This window comes from Hermetia illucens, chromosome 1, assembly GCF_905115235.1.
Source record: "Hermetia illucens chromosome 1, iHerIll2.2.curated.20191125, whole genome shotgun sequence".
NCBI classification, from domain to species: domain Eukaryota; kingdom Metazoa; phylum Arthropoda; class Insecta; order Diptera; family Stratiomyidae; genus Hermetia; species Hermetia illucens.
In genome coordinates this window covers 173,452,469-173,474,210 of record NC_051849.1, presented here as the reverse complement: position 1 = coordinate 173,474,210, position 21,742 = coordinate 173,452,469, and the positions used below count along the sequence as shown (strand labels likewise).

Here is a 21,742-nt window from a genome sequence, read left to right as displayed (position 1 = left end):
CCGTTTATTTTAGAGTTAAATTTAAAAGACGTTATATTGGTTTCTAATTTGATATGTAATCCACTCCAACGGACTCCTTTCCTTGTCCAAGGAAGTAAACAAGTAATAGTCTGATGAAGAAAGCTTAGAAAAGTACGTGAGATGGACTAACTGCTGCCAATCAAATTCCTGAATTTTTCTTCAGTATTGTGAGACCTAGCGTTGTCATAATGAAATGTCTGGCCATTTTTCCTATCACGGATGGATGTGTTTCGTTCTTTTGCCAAAACACGGTTCTGCGGCGTGTAAAATTTTTTAAAAAACCCCCTTCTCACCTCTTGTCTCTCGAATGAGCCTTCGACGCTTTCTAAATATTCAGTAGGTACATTTTTCATCCGAGTTTTCATAGTCGAGCGGTAGGATTGATAAGTGTGTCATATCTTCAGCATTACTGGGCCGTTGGAATCTCAGTCGGAATTTGTGTTTCACCCGAAGACTTCTCCAGTGAACCAGGCATTGTATTTATGCAGACTAAAATGAGAGAAGGTAAGAAAAGAAGAGAGGAAGATTTTTTAAAAAGCCATAAGATACAGATGATGATGATGATGAAATTTCGCAGCATACAACTCCACTCAACTACTTTAAGGAAATTATATGGCATTATGCAGGTTCAATTTGGCTTTGTTGCGACGGGAGTGTATTCAATTAACATTTTTTGATCCAGGTGTAAAAAAACACAAGAAAAAAAAACTACGAATAAAGTTGATAAATACTCATAACACTTCTTAGACTGTTTTATGGGTATATCTCATACGACGTTACGCTAAAAATAGTAGAGCTGTCGCATGTTTGGAGAATGGTCTTCAGCGATTCTACTATACGAAGCTTTTTCAAACTTAAAATAGACTCACAAACTTAAATGCTTTGGATCACGTTTACCGCTTCTGGCTCTAACTTATCTTGTACTATTCTAATCAGTATTCGATTTTCGTGTGGTTGGCCCAAGATAATTAGCCAAAAGTGTTATTCGTATACATATATCGAAACCACTCATTGATTATTATTCAGTCAACTCTTGTCTTGCTTGCGAAGATTAACTGGTGAAGATGGAAGTTCTTACGGTCATTCTGTGGCTTATAATATTTATTATTCCTGCCACTTATCTATTTTTCAAAAAAAAAATATTCATACTGGAAAGATCGTGGAGTGCCGTATGTAGAGCCGAAAATTCCTTATGGAAGTATTCATATTTCCACCGGTTTGCGAGATTCAATCGAGAAATTTTATAAATCGAAAGGCAGTTTCCCGTTTGTTGGTGCATATATGCTTACAACTCCGGCGGTTATTGCCACTGACTTGGACTTTATCAAGGATGTGTTAATACGTGATTTCAATTATTTCACTGATCGTGGAGTCCCCCACAATGAGAAAATTGATCCGCTCACCGGAAATTTATTCGCTCTGGACGGTCAAAAGTGGCGCACACTACGCACAAAATTATCTCCAACATTCACCTCTGGGCGGATGAAGTTCATGTTCCCAACAGTACTTGAAGTTGCAGACAGGTTTATTGAAACGCTTGGGGAACTTCTGCAAACCCAAAAAACTCTGGAGGTAAAGGATCTTTTGGCGCGTTTCACAACCGACGTTATTGGTACCTGTGCTTTTGGAATTCAATGCAATAGTTTAAAGGATCCCAATGCTGAATTCCGTATGTATGGACGAAAACAACTAGAAAACCCACCTCACGGACCACTTGTCATGGCCTTGATGAATATGTTTCCAAAAATCAGTGATATGTTACGTTTAACGCGAGCACATCGCGATGTTACCAAATTTTTTATGGATATCGTTCGAGAAACAGTTGATTTTCGCGAAAAAAATAATATTCGGCGAAATGATTTTATGGATCTTTTGATTCAGTTGAAGAATCATGCGACACTCGAAGGAGAGGACCATGAGAGCGTCGAATCGAAAATAATTGACAAGTTAACTTTGGAGGAGCTGGCCGCCCAAGCCTTTATATTTTTCGTTGGTGGATTCGAAACTTCGTCGTCAACCTTGACTTTGACCCTCTATGAACTATCTAAGCACCAGGACATACAGGATAAGTGTAGAGCAGAGATTAATCGCGTGTTAGAGAAATATAATGGAAAACTGAGCTATGAGGCGATGAATGAAATGCATTACGTGGAACAAACTGTCTTGGGTATGTACTCAAACGTTACTGTTTTTAGGTACTCCATAATCATGTTGAATATGTGAATTCAATTGTTAGCCAAAATTATGATTCTTGAAGAAAAAGTAAGACGAATGTTCTCTTATTGGATGAAATTCACTTTATTATACCGTATATATGTATGTATTTATGCGGTTTCTGGGAATTCAGCTATTCCCTTTTTTACTGGTCACTGTGAAATTCAATAGCTGTATCCCAAAGTACCAGTATGTTAAATAAGACAATTTCTAAGCAACAGCGGGAATACTTCTTTGATAATGTTTCAAATGTGTAATTTGTATTGAAATTAGAAACTAATGAATGTTAATGCAGTCCCCATCAAAAACGATTTTGTGTTTGAATCTATTTGGAGCTTTGTTTTGGTTCTTGCTTTACTGACATTTTTATTTTTGCGGGTCACCAGTTACATGCGGTAAAATCAACTTCAATACTTTCGGCAGTAAAGTCAGTAACCACTAAGTATTTTCTTTCGACAAGATTAAGACTCTACCACCACCAAAGTCGCAAACAAATCGGAATGCGCATATGTAAGATTCGTTCTCTAAATCGCAGTTCATTCAAATAGAAAAATATCATTCCTAATAAAACAGTTTATCTACACTTTTTCTTTGCACTCTTATATATAACTTATACATATATAGTCGTCATTTACCCCTCGGTGGGGTATCGCGCGTGAACCACACCAACATACCACAGTTGCGGTTACCTGAAATGCCCTTCAGCTCCCTCCACGACTTACTGAGGCGCCCTTGGGGTGACCCACCTGTCGGCGATCTTGGGAGAGTGGATTCCACTGCATGATATAACCAATAATACAATTGTCGCCCCTCATTAATGTGTGACTTTTCCTGCTCCACTTTCGTCATAGTATCAGGACAGCGTAATCCAATGATACGACGCAAACAAGTGCTCACGAAGGCTTTTGAGTAACAATGAGGGCCACTTTTCTTGCTATCCCCATATAGCAATACGGAAAGAACACTGCATTTCCAGATTTTCGACAAAACAACGAAAGCAGATTATAACATCTCATTAAGATTATTATGCTCACAAAGGCCTTCTTGAGTGGTCGAAGACGACCAAGAGGGGAAAGCTCTCCCAAGAACCCAAACAGATGGCGAAATTGACGGTGATCATCCGCCCGCACTGAAGATCCATCGAAGTGCTCTGTCTGCATTAGTCTGCACCGGATCCTGAAACTAACCAAACGGGGAAATTCGCATGACATGAATATTAAAAAGGAAAATAAAAGGAAAATAAAAGAAAATAACGGTTCAAAAGCACGCGGATCCGTCGAACTCCGGATCGGTGCCACGATCGAAAAGAATGATCACGACGGATCGCATTCTCGATCCATGCCACCCTTGCTTCAAATGTATTGTGAGGCGCGGCCTTCGAGGTTTCCTCCCTACCTTGGTATCTCCTGACCATTCTCTGGGAGGTTGCCCCTTTCCAAAAACAATTTTTCAGAACTAGAAAGGAGGAGAAAAAAGGAAGTCCTTAAATTAAAAAGAGTTAACTGACATTCATGTCTCTCTATTCAGTTTAAAAAAATTCATAAAAATGTAGCAAAATAAATAATAAAATAAGATGATAAAAAAATATGAATAAATTTTAAAGGGAAAAGAAAGAAAAGTAAGAAAAAAGGACTAAAATAATTGATAAAAAAAATATGAAGTAAAATTTCAAAAATTAAAATAAAAGGAAAGCTGTTAAATATCACAAAAGTAAAAAAAGTAAATTAGCCCTCACCCAGAACACCAGGATAGGTGAACAATTCGTCACACTTTCGTTTTTTTACACAACAGGTAAATATAATATGAAGTCGCTTTTTTTTATTAAGAATTCTAAGTAAAAATTCGATCAATCAAATCAAGCAAAACGTGAGTTAGTGTCACATTCTATACATCATAGTACTATTCTTCGAGCACCATCAGTTGGTCCACTATTTCCTCTCCATCCCTTGTCCGTGCTGATTCCTTTGGAAAACCAACTCTGAACCTCTGGCCGACGAAAAGACGCGAAGACAGGCGTTCAGATATCCACAGCAAGAGGCACCTTAGTTTTGTTTACATACTCGTTGCATAGTTCTTTAATAATCTCTTGTTTGGGATGTTTTTCTTCCTTTTTAAGGTTTTGCGTAAAACAGAACCTTATTAAAATTAGTTTATTATGTGTCCGTCTATCACATGCATTTTTCGCGACAACGGTTATAGCGTTGGTGGAAGTTATATCGGGGGGTCCCCATGTGTGCAAAAGAGGGTCACTATTCCAAATATAGTAATGCGAGGTATCAAATAAGGTATTTCCGGTCTTAGTTTTGAGATTTGTTAGAAAAATGCTGAATGCGGGGGGTTGAAAGTAATCATTTTTTTTCACGAACCCATTCTCAGAAACTACCAAACCAAAAATCTGAAAAAACCAATAGGGTGCCACTATATGGTGTATACACTCCGAAATACCTTCTATACTGATATCTGTTCACATTAAGTTAATGGTAGCATTCTAGAATGATGAAATTGCAGCAATGTAGGCTATAGAATGGAGCATGATTCTACCATGCTTTGGTGGATATGGGACAACTATTAACAAAGTTAAAATAAGTCAAAATTGTCGCTTCTATGCTAATTCAACACTTTGAATCAAATGCAAATTCAAGACTTTGAATCACGACAGTATCATGCGAAAGTGGATATTCTCATATAACGTATGCATATCTTACGTGCTAGATTCTAATGGGACAAATGTCCATTCAAATGTTTCTATCAAAGAAATACACAAAACCTTTCATACCTAAAGCGTCCAGCTTCCGGCTTCTCGACTTGTTTTTCTTTTTCTTTATACGGGATACTATTCGCTGGGCAAAGAATGGTGTTCGGCGAACGAACAACTACAAAAATCAAATCAAAAAACTTCTACACCACTTGCTTATTTAAATCTAAAGACTCTCTGCCATTTAAACTAGGCACACGTGTTTCGCCTTCCTATTAGAACATAAGCGAACGGCTATGCACTCTGCGCTTGCGAGGCAAGTTTAGAAATATAAGCCTCATAAACGTTCACGCCGCTACAGAGGAGACTGCAGAGTCGGAGAAGGATACCTTCTACAAGGCAGTAGAACGAACCCTCGAAGCCTGTCCCAGATATGATATTAAAATCATACTTGGGGATTTTAACAGCCAAGTAGGGAAGAAGCCCGTATTCAGGCGATACGTTGGCTCCCATAGCTTACACGAAAAAACAAATGATAACGGACTGCGAATTATTCAATTAGCAGGGTCACACGAAATGGTTGTTGGAAGTACCTGGTTTGCGCGGAAAGCGGTCCACAAACATACGAGGGCCTCTCCAGACGGGACCACTTTCAACCAAATTGACCACGTGTGGATCGAACGCCGCCACCTCTCAGCCTTGATGAATGTCAGTACATATAGGGGGGCCAATATAGACTCGGATCACTATCTCGTTGGGATGGTGCTCCGAACTCAAATAACAATACCACCTAGAATCCCATCTGACAATCAGGTGAGAGTGAACACTGAAGTCATCCATAACACAACCCTCCGCTACACCTATAAGAGGGAAATGGATGCTCCAATAACTGCAGTCAACAGAGGACCTGGAGATCAAGCATCAATAAATTATCTTCACAATCACATGAAGAACGTTATCATGGATGCGGCCACAAACATACTTGGCCCCAGCCGCAAAAGGAGTTGGAACGGCTGGTTTGACAATGAATGTAAGCTAGCAACGGAACGGAAGAATGCCGCATACCGAGTAATGTTGCATTCTCAAAGAACGCGGGCACGCGCACAGACTTATCACGAACTCGAGCGGAGAAGCGACTTCACAGACGGAAAAAGGAAGCCTGGGAGAACCAACAAGTCTGTAAACTAGAAAAGTACAGGGAGCAACCGCACCAGGCGCGGGAGTTTTACCAACAAGTCACCAGGATGAAGCCTTATACACCTCGATGCACATCCTGCCGAGACAAAGAGGGAAATCTGATTATGCGACAGAATTGGCATATTGGGGCGATAGGTTGAGTACTTTGATGAGCTACTGAACAACCAGAACATCGGCGAGTTGGAGGTCCCGCCAACTGAAGACGATGGACAAATACGGCCACCACCAAGTTTAGAAGAAGCCAAGCCAGGAGCCGATGTAATTACAGCCGAATTGGTTAAATATGGAGGCGACCAGTTACACCAAGTGGTTCATCAACTTGTGCTCAAGGTATGGGACAGCGAATCAATGCCTGACGATTGGAAATGAGGCATTATCTGTCTCATACATAAAAAGGGAGATATCACACAGTGCAGCAATTATAGAGGTATCACGTTGCTGAGTACCATCTATAAGATATTCTCCACTATCTTGCTAGGCCGAATAGCGCCATACGCCCAGAACATCATTGGCCCATACCAAAGAGGCTTCACTCCAGGTAAATCAGCAACAGATCAGATTTTCTCTGTGCGGCAAGCGATGCAAAAACTCTTGGAATATGGACAACAGTTACATTATCTGTTCATCGACTTTAAAGCCGCCTATGATAGCATAGCCAGGGGAAAACTGTACACAGCCATGAGAGAATTCGGTATCCCGACGAAATTAATAGGATTGACTAGGCTAACCCTGACCAATGTGCGAGGCCAGATAAAAGCAGCAAGATCACTCTCAACACCAACGGTCTACGACAAGGGGATGCCCTATCATGCGTCCTCTTTAACCTGGCTCTCGAGAAAGTGATCCGTGATGCTGAGGTAAATGCAAGAGGTACGATCCTCTTTAAGTCCACTCAACTACTGGCCTATGCTGACGATATCGACATCATGGGAAGAACCACCCGAGACCTACAAACTGCCTTCATCCAGATCCAGCAAGCTGCGATTGGTGCGAGATCTTGGGTTGCACATCAATGAAGGCAAGACAAAATATATGGTGGCAACGTCAGCACCGAAGACAAATCAACCAACAACATCAAACCGCACTGGTCAAACACGAAGAAGAATAAGGATAGGAGAATAACTTTGAGACCGTTGACTGTTTCTCTTATCTAGGGTCAAAAATCACAACCGATAACAGCTACGATGATGAAATCCGCGCACGGTTGTTGTCAGCCAACAGAGCCTATTTCAGCTTACAAAGACTATTCCGCTCGAAACGTCTCACCATAGAGTTAAAGCTCTTACTGTACAACACTATGATCTTGCCAGTTCTCATGTATTCCTCGGAAACTTGGGTTCTTAGCAAGAAAAATTGCGAACTCTTGGTCGCGTTCGAGAGAAGAAACCTCCGAAGAATTTTTGGTCCCCAACATGAGGATGGACGATTCCGTAGCCTACACAATGACGAAATGTATGAGCGATACCACCGGTTGTGGATAAAATCCGGCTCAATAGGTTACGGTGGGTGGGTCGCTTAATCCGTATGGATGAGGATGATCCCACCTGGAAAGTCTATAAGGGCAATATCTATGGTAGAAAAAGAAGACGAGGCAGACCCTGCCTAAGATGGAGCGATGGCGTAGGTCAGGACGCCAGAAAGCTTTTAGGGATATTGAATTGGTAGACCTCGGCGCAAAACCGGGATGTCTGGAGTTCCTTATTAAGGCAGACCTAGACCGAATACCGCTTGTTGCGCCGTTGATGATGATGATGATTAGAGAGAACACGAACGGTAGCATGTAGTTTGATGGCTTCGCCTTCTATGACGCCGGATCCCTCCCTTCCCGGTGCGGAATCGCTGTTGAGGCTGACACTTCAATTTTCAGCAATTTGCCGCTTACCTTTTTCACGATCAAAATGAAAAAAACCTTGCCATCAGCCGATCCCGGTCCCAGTAATGCTCATTCCGTGTCCATTGAACTTGAAAATTTCATGCCAGCTCAGCAACACGAACAACTGCCCATACCTCGGTCAGAAGCAAGAGATCGGCTAAAGCATACACCCTAATACGGTGATCCCTTCACTATGTTGGAAAATTTAATTGCGGAAACAATAACGACGTTCCGAAATTAGGTACAATCGAAGAAAGTGAATGCAATATTGGTTTGTCCTATTTGGAAACTAAATCAAAATTTGGAATTTTTCCAAAAGATTCTTCGGGTTAGGGAAAGCAGCCACTTGTTAGGTTTTCCATAAAATAAATAAAATTATTCATTTTAAAAGTTAAATGTTGAAATGGAATATGAAGATGGGAATTGGTGAATTGAAAGTGGTAAATTGGGATAGCAAAGGGGTATTAGGATGGGAGAAAATGAAAGAATATTGCAAACTATTAAATGCATTGTCCCATCAGATTGTCCCTGGACAAGGAAGATAATGTTGTCTATATCGCATAGTTGCGGACACTACAAGATCTAACCCTGTTAATGCGTCGGACAACATCCAGTTCAGTGCCACCGTCGAAAGAAATCAGGCTTCATACATATATAAATTGATCAATGCTTTCGATGTTCTGGCCATTAATGCAATACGGAGAATATGGACTCCGTTTTTCCACCTCAAATTCCTCTGAGATTTTACCTCGATGCAGCGCGTGACATTTTGCGCCATCATATGTCGCTCTGATAATAGCTAATAATTTCTCTGGAATGGCCCTCCTGGGTTGTCAAAATCGATGAAAAGCAGGTGAAACGAAGATCTAAACTCCGCGCAGGAAAATCAGCCTGCTCTCTGCCGATCAAGCTTTCGAGATGTCCTTTGATGCGTTCTATATAGGATTATTTTAGCTACTATCCCTCCAATTACCAGAAAAAACGGGTGCACTTTTTACGAATGAAAGTTGCAGATCTGCAGTAACTACAGGTGCAGCGACACAAAGTTTCTGTATTTAGCCATATGCATCCCGGTGTGTCCTGGGGTGTTTCAACCCTTGCTGCTACTTTCGTTGTGAGTTAAAACGCAATCAACTATTTTTCCTTCACCGCTTCATCAATTTTGTTGTTCTTCTCCATGGAAATCTTATCAGTGTGTTGTGTGCAAGGGAAAAGGCCGCAAAAGTCAAGGGTGTACCCTCGAAAACAAAACCTCTACCCCAGCTCCCTGAGGCTATCTACGGTTAGCTGATCCCGGAACTCAAGGACGAATTATCGCTCGCTCGCTGCTTGGCACTACCGTACGTTCTCCAGTAGATGTAGGGAAATTAATATCTTTTCCGATCTTTTCGCCGAGTGTTATCTTCACATTATTCAATGAATGTGAATCAAATACTGACTAAAGGTGGTGGTAGAATACATCTCGCATTCGGTGAGTTATCCTTATGTTCCGTTGGAGCATGTTTATATATTTGTTAGCCGAACTTTGAAACATTTAGTTTTAGTTTTTAGCGCACCAATTCCTTCATTGATCGGTCAGAAACCTATGATATTTCTGGTCAAATTCTTGTGGATGACAAAAAACTACGCCGCGTTTTCACGGTCTAGACTTTTTTCGTTTTAAAAATTAGCGTGCGTTCGAAAATTAAATGTCTCACTGCCTAATAATTTCTTATACTACCAAGATATCTAGTTTAATTTTTTGACCTGTTTAACTTTCCCAGTTCTGAAATAACAAAGCACTTTCAGGTTCCAAACTTCTTTGTTGTTGAACTTTCCAGGCTCTCTAGTGGCTTTCCGGAAATCCGTACTACGGATATATGCACCCTCCTCCTCTGGAGGAGAAGGAAACCAAGAAGATCATTTCCGCTATAACGCAAACTGCCTTACTCGCTGCTGACCTCTATGATCATGACACCCTCCTCACACTTGGCTGAACTCACTATTTTCCGGCTTACGGTGGTATCCGATGATGATATAGTAAGACGCATTTAACTATCCCTGGTACGCCTGATGCCCACTCCTCTATTTTTTAATATCTACATAAATCTGGAATTCATAGAATCTTAGGACTTAGAGATTTAGAAACTGAAAACCATTAACCTTCCAAGCGCCTATGATTATTGTCTGCTTTCCGTTTCAGAATGAGGTAAATTTAGCGCACCTACGAGTTTCGCAAATAGCGCAATATTCACCACTATAGACACGCTTAGGAAACGATCTTCTAAAGCAATCCTAACTGCTTGCAAGCATAGTCTAGAGAGCAGTATCCCATTAGAAGTCTTATCACAGTTTAAATGCATCCCGTCTTAAGGAATTCAGATTACTTCAGAAAAATGTTTGCCTACCACAAACGAATTTCCCCATTTTACTCTTCCCAATGACCTCCTAATGCATAACAGACTTAATAAGATATAATTTAAGGCAAATGACAGCTTTGATTTTACCATTGTGGAGCCAAGTGCCGGACGAGCCAGTCTATCAGCTTTCCCGTTACAAACGATGTCCAACAGCGTTGATACCCATATTAGGAATATTTCGTTCAGTAGATTGAGCTTAATCAGCATCTTGGGCAGCTGCATACCAACTGGCTTACATGGTCTTGTCATATATAATAAACATGCCTCTGATGCCAGAAAAATTGTACTTTCTGGAAACATTCCTGAGCCTAATCTGCCTTCCATGGCTTTCTCATCACTAAAGGGGGCTATCATAGTGGACCCGTGACCGCCTGATAAGTATTCTTCCCTTTATCTGGAAATTGTGTGATTTGTAGGTATTAGAGGCGGGTGTTTGCGTAACGATTTCACAATAGCCCTGTGGATCACCTTTCCATGCACGGGCAATATCTGCGTTTGCCATTTTCGTTTTACCTCCATATTAACTGAAGATTAAAATTCCGTAATAGACCTAGTTTCTACTATTCAAGCAAAGCTTAGCCGGTCAAGTCTTTCGATTTGTGCTGAAAATTCTTAAGTCTATTCCAGTTCTACCTACAGGACTTCCGCTTTTGGATATGCGGTTACAGAGTTTCAAAATATTTCGGGCACATGGCAATAGAAATATTGCCATGTGCCATTTACCTATTCAGAGTACAACACACGTGATAAACTGGGTGTGACAAAGTTCCCACGATAAAAACGTGGCACCTAGAATGATATTTTGAAATTTTGATAGATTAGATTATGATGACTTGCAAAAATCAGGAATTTTGCGCGATTGGAATGTAATTTTCTAATGTCATTATCAGAATTCCATGACTTGCAGAAAACCAAAAGGTTGCGCAATTGTAATGTCACTTCCAACTTTTTTTAATTAGATTACTTTGCCAGAACCAGAAAAGTTGAATGGCATTTTCCAACTAATTTACGTTGCATTGCAGTAGAAACTATAATAGTACGGTCGGGAAGCAAGTTCCTAGAGCAATTGCAATCGTATGAAAACGGAGCTATAAAAAAATATATATTTTAAGAATGTGTTAGTGCATCTCATATTTATGTAGAGATACTGAATGTTCTACACAGAGTGAGCCAACGTATTTTCGGCGTCCGAAAGCATATAAACTTCTAAGAGATACAGCCAACATATTTTCCAAATGGATTCAGCGCTAGATTATAGTATATGGGCGCCTTAACAACTGCTGTCTACTCTACCAGTTACAGCTACCAGCCCCGACTTTATCGTTCCTTCTACTGTTTCACTGATCTTGGGTCGCACAAAAAAATACTCAAGCCCAAAATTTCAAGTATCAACACAAACATTTTGAAATGCTCAGTTTACCGTAAAGACCACATCGACCTTTATGGTAAATTCAGAACCACCAAAAACAATACCTAAACGTGGTCCCCCAGGCTCATCATCTTGGGACAGTGGGTTCCATTGCAATGGAGCTGTCGCCCTTTCTCATTGCCTGGCCTATCTGCTGCCATTTTCTCAGTGACATGTCCACGGATGTCTCCCTATACACCGACAAAGTTCTTTACTTGTTTTTGCCTCAGAATAGAATACAAAATGGCATGACATTGACATGCGTTGATGAAAGCTTTGAGTAACGCTAGCGATCACTTTCTATGTACTACTCATATTCCCATAAAGAAGTTCAAGAAGAGAATATTGGCAAACTCCGCCATGCTATTAACGTAGTTTAGTGGTCCCAAGTCCAGGTAAAGGTGGAGAGTTTGAGGCAACATACTCTGTACTATCCTCACTAAAACAAAAATAAAATACTGAGATCAGGGAAAGAGATAAATAGAGTATAATAATAATAATAACCGGTAGCGCAACAATCCATATTGGACCAGGGCCTTGAAGTGTGTTAGAGCACTTCATTCAAAACCGTAACGGTAAACTACAGTACACTATAGGAGTCAATGTGGTCAGCATTGCGCTCGCCCGAGATTGTTACCCTGATTTGGCGCAGGTACTCATTCACAGCTGAGTCGACTGGTATCCGACATCCAGTCACGATAACAAATCCCACCGCCACCAGTGAGATTTGAACCGCGACCTTCCGCTACGACAACCCAGCGCTCTAACCACTTGAACCAACCGGAATATAGAGTATAGTTGGAGTTATTCCACTATGCTAAATCCTGCCTGATCTCTCTTGGTGTGATTAGTCGATCGATTGATGTCAATTAATCGGATTGAGCCACAAGCCTCGGAAAAATGCTGGGGCGTCCACCTCAGTCGACGCGGCAGGACGGACCCCGGTTCTGTCGAGAAATCGGCAAAGGTTATTTAAGCATGGACGCCGTCAGGACGTAAGCAAGATAGTCCGAGCAAAACAAATACGTGTCTGCACGCTAAATGCGGGCACCTTAACTGAAAAGACCGAGGAACTCGCAAGAATGGTCTGGTGCCAAAAGCTGCAACACTGCACGCGAATGCGGTAAAAATGGCCATAAACTTCTCTCTTTCGGTAGCCCACACACTCAATATGGTGTCGGAATTGCCATCTCGGAGAGTTTCCGTGATGCCATTAAAGAAATCGAACGATTTGGTGATCGGCTGATGAAGCTCCGGATAACTGAGTGGTTAGAGCGCAAGGCGCGGTTCAAATCTCACTGGTGGCAGTGGAATTTGTATCGTGATTTGACGTCGGATACCAGTCGACTCAGCTGTGAATGAGTACCTGAGTCAAATCAGGGTAATCATCTCGGGCGAGCGCAATGCTGACCACATTGCCTCCTAGTGTACCGTTACGGTCTTGAATGAAGTGCTCTAACACACTTCAAGGCCCTGATCCAACATGGATTGTTGCACCAACGATTATTATTATTATTATGATGAAGCTCACCATTATATCAGCTGATCACATTATTCACTTTTTCACCGCGTACGCACCACAGACAGGTCGACCTGACGCCGAGAAAGATGTCTTGTGGCAACTTCTCGATGAAAAGACTTGCCACGTGCCTGCTGACAACTACTTATATTATCATTGCCGGCGTCCTTAGTGGTCATGCGAGTGAAAAGGCAGACGATAACAGGTGCCATGGGGGAAAGGAATTCGGAGCGCGCAATGAGGGTGACGAGGGTATAACCGATTTTGCGGACACTCACGACCTTGTACTTATGAATATATGATTCATCAAACGATTGTCTCATCTTCCCACATTTTATAGGGGAAACAATAAAACGCAAATCGACTATATTCTCATAAGATACCGACATTTTACCACTGTCACTGATTGCAAAGTCATTCCCTGTTAGATCACCGAGGCCCTCTACATCGGCCGTTGATCGCCGTCCTCCGAATTAAGCCACCGATAAAACAGCGTAAGGAACGCACTGGCTCGCCGTGTATTAAATGGTGGCGATTTCGTGAGAAGAAAGAAGAAATGATCTCATTTACGCGATTACGAATGTGCAAGAATCGTGAAACATAATGAAAGACATGATTCACAAAGCGGCCTCTGCAACCCTCGGGGTCACCAAGCCAGGTAAGCGGTACATCAACCGAGGTACTGATAACTGGACACTTGGATTGGCGAAACAGATCTGTAACGACTTACTAGAAGGCATAACGAACACAAACAGGATATTGAACACTTCTATTGCGGTAATGACAAGTACGGTACTTTGCTTACTAAGCGTCGAGCCGCAACGGATAGATAACGAGAATACTTCGAGCAGATTTCAACTGAAGAATTTGCTCATCCTCCATTTCCACAATTATTCCCGACATTGGGACCAGTTCCACCTGGCAGTGCAACTGAAGTGGAGAGGGCAATAAAACGAATGAAATCGCGGTAAGCCGCAGAACCTGACGACATAGCATCTGAGCTCTCGAAGGCAAAGACATGGGACCCAACACTGTGGCTCAGTGAATACCTTAATCAGGTTATTCAGGAAGGTAGAGCACCATCTGACTGGCAAAAAAGTACCACTGTTCCAATATGGAAAAAGAAAGGTAGTCCAACATAATGTTCAAATTACCGGTTACTTTTCCATACCATGAAAATTTTTGAACGAATTCTTGACAATCATATTCGCGAAATCGTTGAAATAACCGTGAATCAAGCCGGATTTGTCAAAAACTGCGGAACTACTGATGCAATACACGCTGGGCGGTTACTCATGCAGAAACACCGTGGGAAGCATCGCCCTCTTTACATTGCATTTCTGGATCTAGAGAAAGCGTTTGACCGTGTGCTACACCAACTCATCTGGCATACTTTACGACAACACGTGCCAAACGAACTCGTGCGCTAGCTTCAACTGCTCTGCCACGATCCGAAAAGTAAAGTTCGAAGTATGGCGGGTGAATCAAAACCGCTTCGTGTCCCTGTTGGTGTTCATCAAGGAAGCGCCCTCTCACCACTCCTCTTTGTTCTTGTTATGGATACCGTCACACGGGACAGCCAATGTCCAGCGCCCTATATACTGCCTTATGCATATGATGTTTTCCTAGCGTCCAATAGCAAAAATGATCTCGAGCAACTTGTCCAAAAATGGAATGGTCACAGATTGAATCTGAACAAAGCTGAATTTTTTACGACCGATCCCCATGTAACAGACACAATCACTGTCAGCGGCAGTGATCTACCCAGAACTGAGCGCTTTAAATACCTCAGGTGAATGCTATCAGCCAATGTAGAACTGCGTAATAAAATTGCTTCACGCATTAACGCAACCTAGATGAAGTGGCGTTTCACAACTGGTTTTCTATGTGATCGACGTTTCAGCGAACGTCTCAAATCTGAAATTCACCGCAATGCCGTCCGTCATGTCGCTCTCTATAGTTCTGAGTGTTGGCCGACTATAAAAGACAGTGAACGGCGTCTTGCGGTAATGGAGAAGATGTTGCGTTGGACTAGCGGTGTGACATGTCACGCATTTCGCGCTAACGAGAATTCACTTGTTAAGATGGGTCTGAACGTCGAAGTCGATGGTAGACGACCAAAAGGCAGGCCTTGATACGCTGGATGGGGATTTAAAAGCCTCGAGATTCCATCCAGATCAGGCATTTGATAGAGTCAAATGGCGAAACTGATCACGACGAGCCGACCCCGCTTGTGAACGGGACAGAGGCTGAAGAAATAGAAGAAGAGGGAGAGAATATTTTCATGGAACATTCTCAATTTAGTGTTAATGCCAAAGTAAATGTATTTCGAGATTTTCGACAAAACAGCGAAAGTAGATTCAGCGCTGTTAATATCTCGAGCGATACCAAGTTCGCTTCTGGGTTTCGCAGAGACAGTGTCTGCAAAGTGATGAACGCCTTCGTTGTTCGGTCCATTAATGCAAATGCGAAGAGTGCGATGACCAATCAGATTAAAAATTTGGCTTTATCGGTGTTCATCTTCAGTCTAACCTCGTTACCCCTTTTCCCAAATTGAAAGCCACTTGCCCAAGGCCCATTACTCGATGCTAGAGCAAATACTTGTTAGCTACAGCTGTTGAAAATTATTTGACAATTTGAGTTACGAGACCGACTTTGCCTTATCATAAAATATAAATATGTTCAACAACAGTGGCAAGTTAAAAACCTCCAGAGACTAATATAAATGATAAAATGCAAGTTCGCATTTTATGAATGGGGAAAAGAGATAAGTGAAATTGGGAAAAGTATTACCAAATTAAAGCAAAATCTGCTTAGCCGAACTAATGTGTCATAATTGAAACTAAATAATACGAATAACAGAATAACAATTTGGGCGAAAATTTGCTGAGAAAGATGGGAACTATAAGCTATTAGCTCAGGAGATAAAATAAATGTTCCAATTGACCCACTATCGGCCACTACCACCAAAGCCTCTCAATTCTTTTTAACACGTTCACTGCGGGTTCGAAGCAAATTAACTTTTTCATCCGCCTAACCAATTTTTTTGCGAATAAGCCTTCTTTAGAGTTGAAATGACATTGTTTTACATTTATTAATTATGTTCGAATGGATTAAAATAATTAATGAACGTCACCCTGTCGTCCGCCGCCCCGGAGAACAGTATTATGCGGCCAAACCCGCAACACTTGATTTTTTTTTAAGTATCTAATTCCACAACGTACAGTTACTGAACCAAGTTATTATTTGGAAATGTGAAGGAAAACCTGGTCAACCCTTTTAGGAAACTGACAAAAGGAGTAAAAAGAAAGAACGTGGTCAATTGATCCTTCTCGGAGCCTAGAGAGGACAGAACTAAACCTTTTAGAGGACCTGCAAGGCAGGGGCCTTGGGTAAAGTAAATATGACCTAGACGTCACCGTATCGTTCACCGCAGTGAACGTGTTAAGTAAGATTGTTCCATGTATCTGAGATTGCGACGGTTCAGAAAAAAATAGAGAAAGCAAATTAGCTAACAAAAAACAAACATTTTATCTATTTAATTAGTTATTTAACATACATAGAGCCTTTTCTTTACTACGACACGAAAATATTCTTCGGATTTGTTGATACCACAGACTTACCACCGAACGTCCAGTTTATAGGACACAGGACTACACCCAGTTGGGCAATGAATTGATATGCTTGAACTAAAAGTAGCGTTTCATCGAAGTTGCAGTGACCCGATTTATCTCGTTACCTGATGGTGAGGCGAACGAGAAAGATTAACAGGGATTTCTTTGCAAGCACCGAAACGTATAATTTGCCTAATCTGACCTGTGCATCGGTATCGATAGTGCATACAGCCACCTCTCAGCGAATCTCATGGCACACCTGCATTCTTTCCGAGAATGTTATAAATTTAATCAGGCGTACCAATACATAGAACAACCGAACCACATAACCTCCCGTCAGGTTAATTCCCTTGAGGTAACCCCTTCCCCCTTCCCCCCAATTATGGAACAGGCTTCTAAGCCTGCGGCTTAGTGCCCACTCAATTCCTCCAACCCATCACTTTCGGATTCACGACAGTAATAGAGACTCACTTCCATAAGTTACACTGAGTGTAAACTTTTGCTTCATTGTCCAAGCTAAAAATCACGTGATGCCACGTGCTGATCGAATTGCGTTTGCTAGTCGAATCCGACACACGTCAGTCTGTAAGAGGCATTGCAGAGAAATTGGGCGTACACTACTCGGCAGTTTCCCGGCACTTGCAACAACTTGAAAAGGTGAAAAGCTCGACAAATGTGTTCCGTATGCATGTATGCATGCATGTATAACAAAACACAACGCTTCAAATGGAAATTTGCAGTTCTTTACTCTCCCGCAACAGAAGCAACCCCTTTTTGCACAGAATAGTGACATGTGATGAAAAGTGGATATTATACGACAATCGTCGCCGATCAGCACAATGGCTAGACGCTGATGAGCCACATAAGCATATGCCGAAACCGAACCTCCATCTGAAGAAGGTAATGGCGGCTGTTTGGTGGTCTACGGCTGGAGTTATCCACTATTCTTTTTGGGCACCTGGAGAAACGATAAATGCACAGAAATACTGTGTCCAATCGGAGGAAATGCACCAAAAATTGAATATTCAATGGCCCAGATTAGTCAACAGAGATGGTGTGCTACTCCTTCACCACAATACACGAAATCATGTATCCGTAACTTTCAAAAGTTGAACGAATTGCAGTATGAGCCTCATCTGCCTCATCCACCGTATTCACCCGACCTTTCGCCAACCGACTACCACTTCTTTAAGCATTTGGATCATTTTTCGGCGGAAAAACAATTTAGGAATGAAGAGGCCATCAAAATTGCCTTCGACGAGTTTATCAACACCTGAAAATTAAAAACTAAAAAAAAATTAAAAATTAAAAAAGTAAAAACTACATTATATTATATTATATATATTATACTATTATTAACTTTATTTGAACAGATATCGGTTTGGTGGGTATTTCAGAGCCTGGACACTATGTGGCGGCAGTCGCTTGATTTTTTCCAGATTTTTCGGTCGGGTAGTTTTTAAGAATGGGTCAGTGAAAGAGATGATCAATTTCGACCCCCCGCACTCGCGACCTTTCCCACAAATTTCAAAACTAAGATCGACTTTGCAAAGTACTAACCGAGGCCTTTCACTTCATACCCCACATGACTATATTTGATGAAAAAAAAATGTACACCTCATATTACATGTACGCGACCCTTCTAAATTCGGCGTAGAACAATGTAACTCACTGTTTGCATGGGCGTACACAGTTTCCACCTTTCCACAAATCCTTCGAAAAGCCTGCCCTCCAAACTACACTTGCTTAATCCAAATTACCAATCTACCACATGGAGTAACCTCCAATTTCAGCAGTGAACCCAACAACGGAGCCCGAATGTTACTGTGCCCTTCTAAATGTAGAGAATACACCCGATAAGTGCGTCAATTCGTCCACCCCCGATTACTTTTTCCAAATTCAATTTTAGATCCCACTCTGCTTCAACTTCATTATTATCATAATTAGTGTTGTGCCGATGATAAGCCCGCAATACTGAGTCAACGAGAAGAAGAGCACAAACATGCATGACGGCCCCGATCAAAAAGTTGTCGCTCAGCTAACGCACCGCCATTTCAAACTGTCAAAATAAACTTTTCGATTTCAGAATAAAGCCTTTTGTGGGTTTTTCATGTAAGAATATTTGGGTGTACGATCCTTTTATTTGTACATCACACATAGTGTATATTCATTGACTATATCAGAGTATCCACTTCACTGTTATTGGTTTTGATATTTTTTACCTTAACCTGTAATAATTCCACACGAAGCTGTGATAATAATAGGATCTCCACCAAACGTTTCAGTGTGGGACTCCATAATACCACACCAGTCGCTTTTGTTTGCGTTTTTTTTTTTCTTCCGCAAGCATCAAAGGGTTATTGAGTAGCTTTCAGCAGCAGCAGGGAGAAACCTATTAAACTTCCACGAAAACTGGGGATTTGTGAAGAAATATATAATATATACATATATATAACAAAAAATATAACAATTACCAACAGAAACGTTCTAACCAGGCCTTTTGCCCCCTCCGGGTTTTTCTCGGCCCGGAATAGAGATTTCAATAAAAAAGAAAAAATAGAGAATCCATACAGTTTTCACCTCAGACCCGTTTAATTTTCACCTCGGGCCCGATTTTCCTACATAATTTTCACCCCGATCCCGGATTTTCTCTCTACGGCCCTGGTCCTAACTGATACTACAACAAATATATCTGTAAAATCATCGACAGGACAGAATACATTTACACGGCCATCTAATTGTAATCTCGGTTTTTCACCATTTTGTTGTTTATATATCCTGTAAGATTCTGTATCAACAACTGAATACCAATTTAATCTCTTAACTTTTCTTCATTTTATTTCCAGAGACTCTGCGTAAATATCCAATTCTACCAGTGATTCTCCGTCAATGCATTAATGACTATCAGGTACGGGGTACCAAAGTCGTTATTGAGAAAGGAACACCAGTTCAAATTCCAGCTTATGCAATTCACCATGATCCAGAAATTTACCCTGATCCTGAAAAATTCGACCCCGATCGATTTTTACCCGAGAATGTTAAATTGAGACATTCTGTTGCATTTCTAAGTTTCGGCGATGGACCAAGAAATTGTATTGGTCTGCGTTTTGGGAAAATGCAATCCCGGATTGGACTTATAATGCTGTTGAAGAGCTATCGATTCCATCTATCATCAAAATCACCTGATCCGCTAGTTTTTTCTAAGAAAAGTTTCCTACTAGCCCCGGTAGGCGGAATGCACTTAGACGTTGAAAAAGTGTAAACTATGTAACTCTGTGGTAGTATATAATGTGTAGCATGTAACATTTTTTGGAGAAATCCTTGTATTAATAAATTTAAAAAATATTGGAAATTTCTCTAAGTGTAGTTACGCGATGTTTCTACCGATTAATTATTTGAAATAATAAACACTTGTTTTTCCAATTTGTTAGTGTTGATATATATTTTGCAAATACCAATATTTCCATACACGGAAAACCAATGTTACGAAGCCACAGAAGGAGCCTCGGACAGGATGGACTTTACAACGACGAACCCTTCAACGACAACAGAATAATGCTTTGCGCAGAGGTGAAGCTGTCAAGCAGCTAGCCGATACTCTGTCCCAATATAGGGCAGCGACAGCGTTGATTTCCTAAAGAAGAGCCACTATACCATATATTATAGTGGCCATCCAGTAAACCATGTGCTCGGAGTAAGTTTCTCTGTCAGCCAAAAAATGAAACCTGCTGTTATCGGCTTTGAAAACATAAGCGAAGGGCTATGCGCTCTGCGTTTGCGAGGCAAATTTAGAAATACGAGCCTCATAAACGTTCACGCCCCTACAAAGGAAACTGCCAAGTCGGAGAAGGATACCTTTTACGAGGCAGTTGGGCGACCCTCATATGATATCAAAATCATACTTGTACATTTCAACAGTCAAGTAAGGACGGAACCGGAATTCAGACGGTATGTCGGCTCCCATAGCTTACATTTGGATACCAATGATAACCGATTGCGGATTATTCAGTTAGCAGTATTGCACGGAATGATTATTGGAAGTATCTGGTTTGCGTGGAAAGCCGTCCACAAGCATACGTGGGAATCTAAAGATGAGACCACTTTCAATCAAATTGACCGCGTGCTGATTGAACGCCGCCACCTATTGATGAATGTCAAAATATATAGGGGGGCCAATATATACTCGGATCACCATCTCGTTGGCATCAACAATCAGATGAAGAGAGAAGCACAACACAGCCCTCCGTAACACCTATAAGGGGGAAATCAATGCCGCAATAATCACAGCTAACAGAAGAAAGAAGAAAAGTCGGAACAGCTGGTTTGACGATGAATGTAAGCTAGCAACGAGAGGGAAGAATGCTTCATAGCGAGTAATGTTGCATTCTCAAAGAACGCGGGCAAGTGCAGATACCTACCAAGAAATCCATCGAGCGGAGAAGCGACTTCACAGACAGAAGAAGGAAGGCTGGTAGAACCAACAGGTCTGTGAACTCGAAAAGTGCAGGGAGCAACTGCACCAGGCACGGAAGCTGTACCAACAAGTCACCTCGATGCTCATCCTGTTGAAACAAAGAGGGAATTCTGATTTTCAACAGAATAGGTATATTGGAACGATGGGTTGAGTATTTTGATGAACTGCTTAATAACCAGAATATTGGCGAGTTGGGGGTGTATGACAGCATAGCTAGGGTAAAACTGTACATTGCCATGAGAGAATCCGATGTCCCGATGAAATTATTAAGACTGGCTAGGCTGACCCTGACCAGATAAAAGCAGCAGGATCACTCTCGAGACCATCC

At 41.4% G+C, this 21,742-nt stretch overlaps 1 protein-coding gene across 1 annotated transcript; it reads left to right on the top strand.

Moving 5' to 3' along the window:
- The first annotated feature begins 991 nt into the window (after window positions 1-991).
- On the top strand, window positions 992-20,202 carry LOC119651402 (cytochrome P450 6a9-like). The gene is made up of 2 exons (XM_038054993.1): window positions 992-2,188; window positions 19,787-20,202. Exons 1-2 carry the CDS (start codon window positions 1,303-1,305, stop codon window positions 20,200-20,202), a joined length of 1,302 nt encoding a protein of 433 aa, XP_037910921.1. The 5' UTR covers window positions 992-1,302.
- The last annotated feature ends 1,540 nt before the right edge of the window (window positions 20,203-21,742 follow it).

Bases quoted from the DNA above. Each gene is read 5' to 3' on its own strand.
- LOC119651402 (XM_038054993.1), top strand. From the start codon at position 1,303: ATGCTTACAACTCCGGCGGTTATTGCCACTGACTTGGACTTTATCAAG. The intron at 2,189-19,786 runs GTATGTACTCAA...TTTTATTTCCAG, and splicing joins CGTGGAACAAACTGTCTTGG to AGACTCTGCGTAAATATCCA.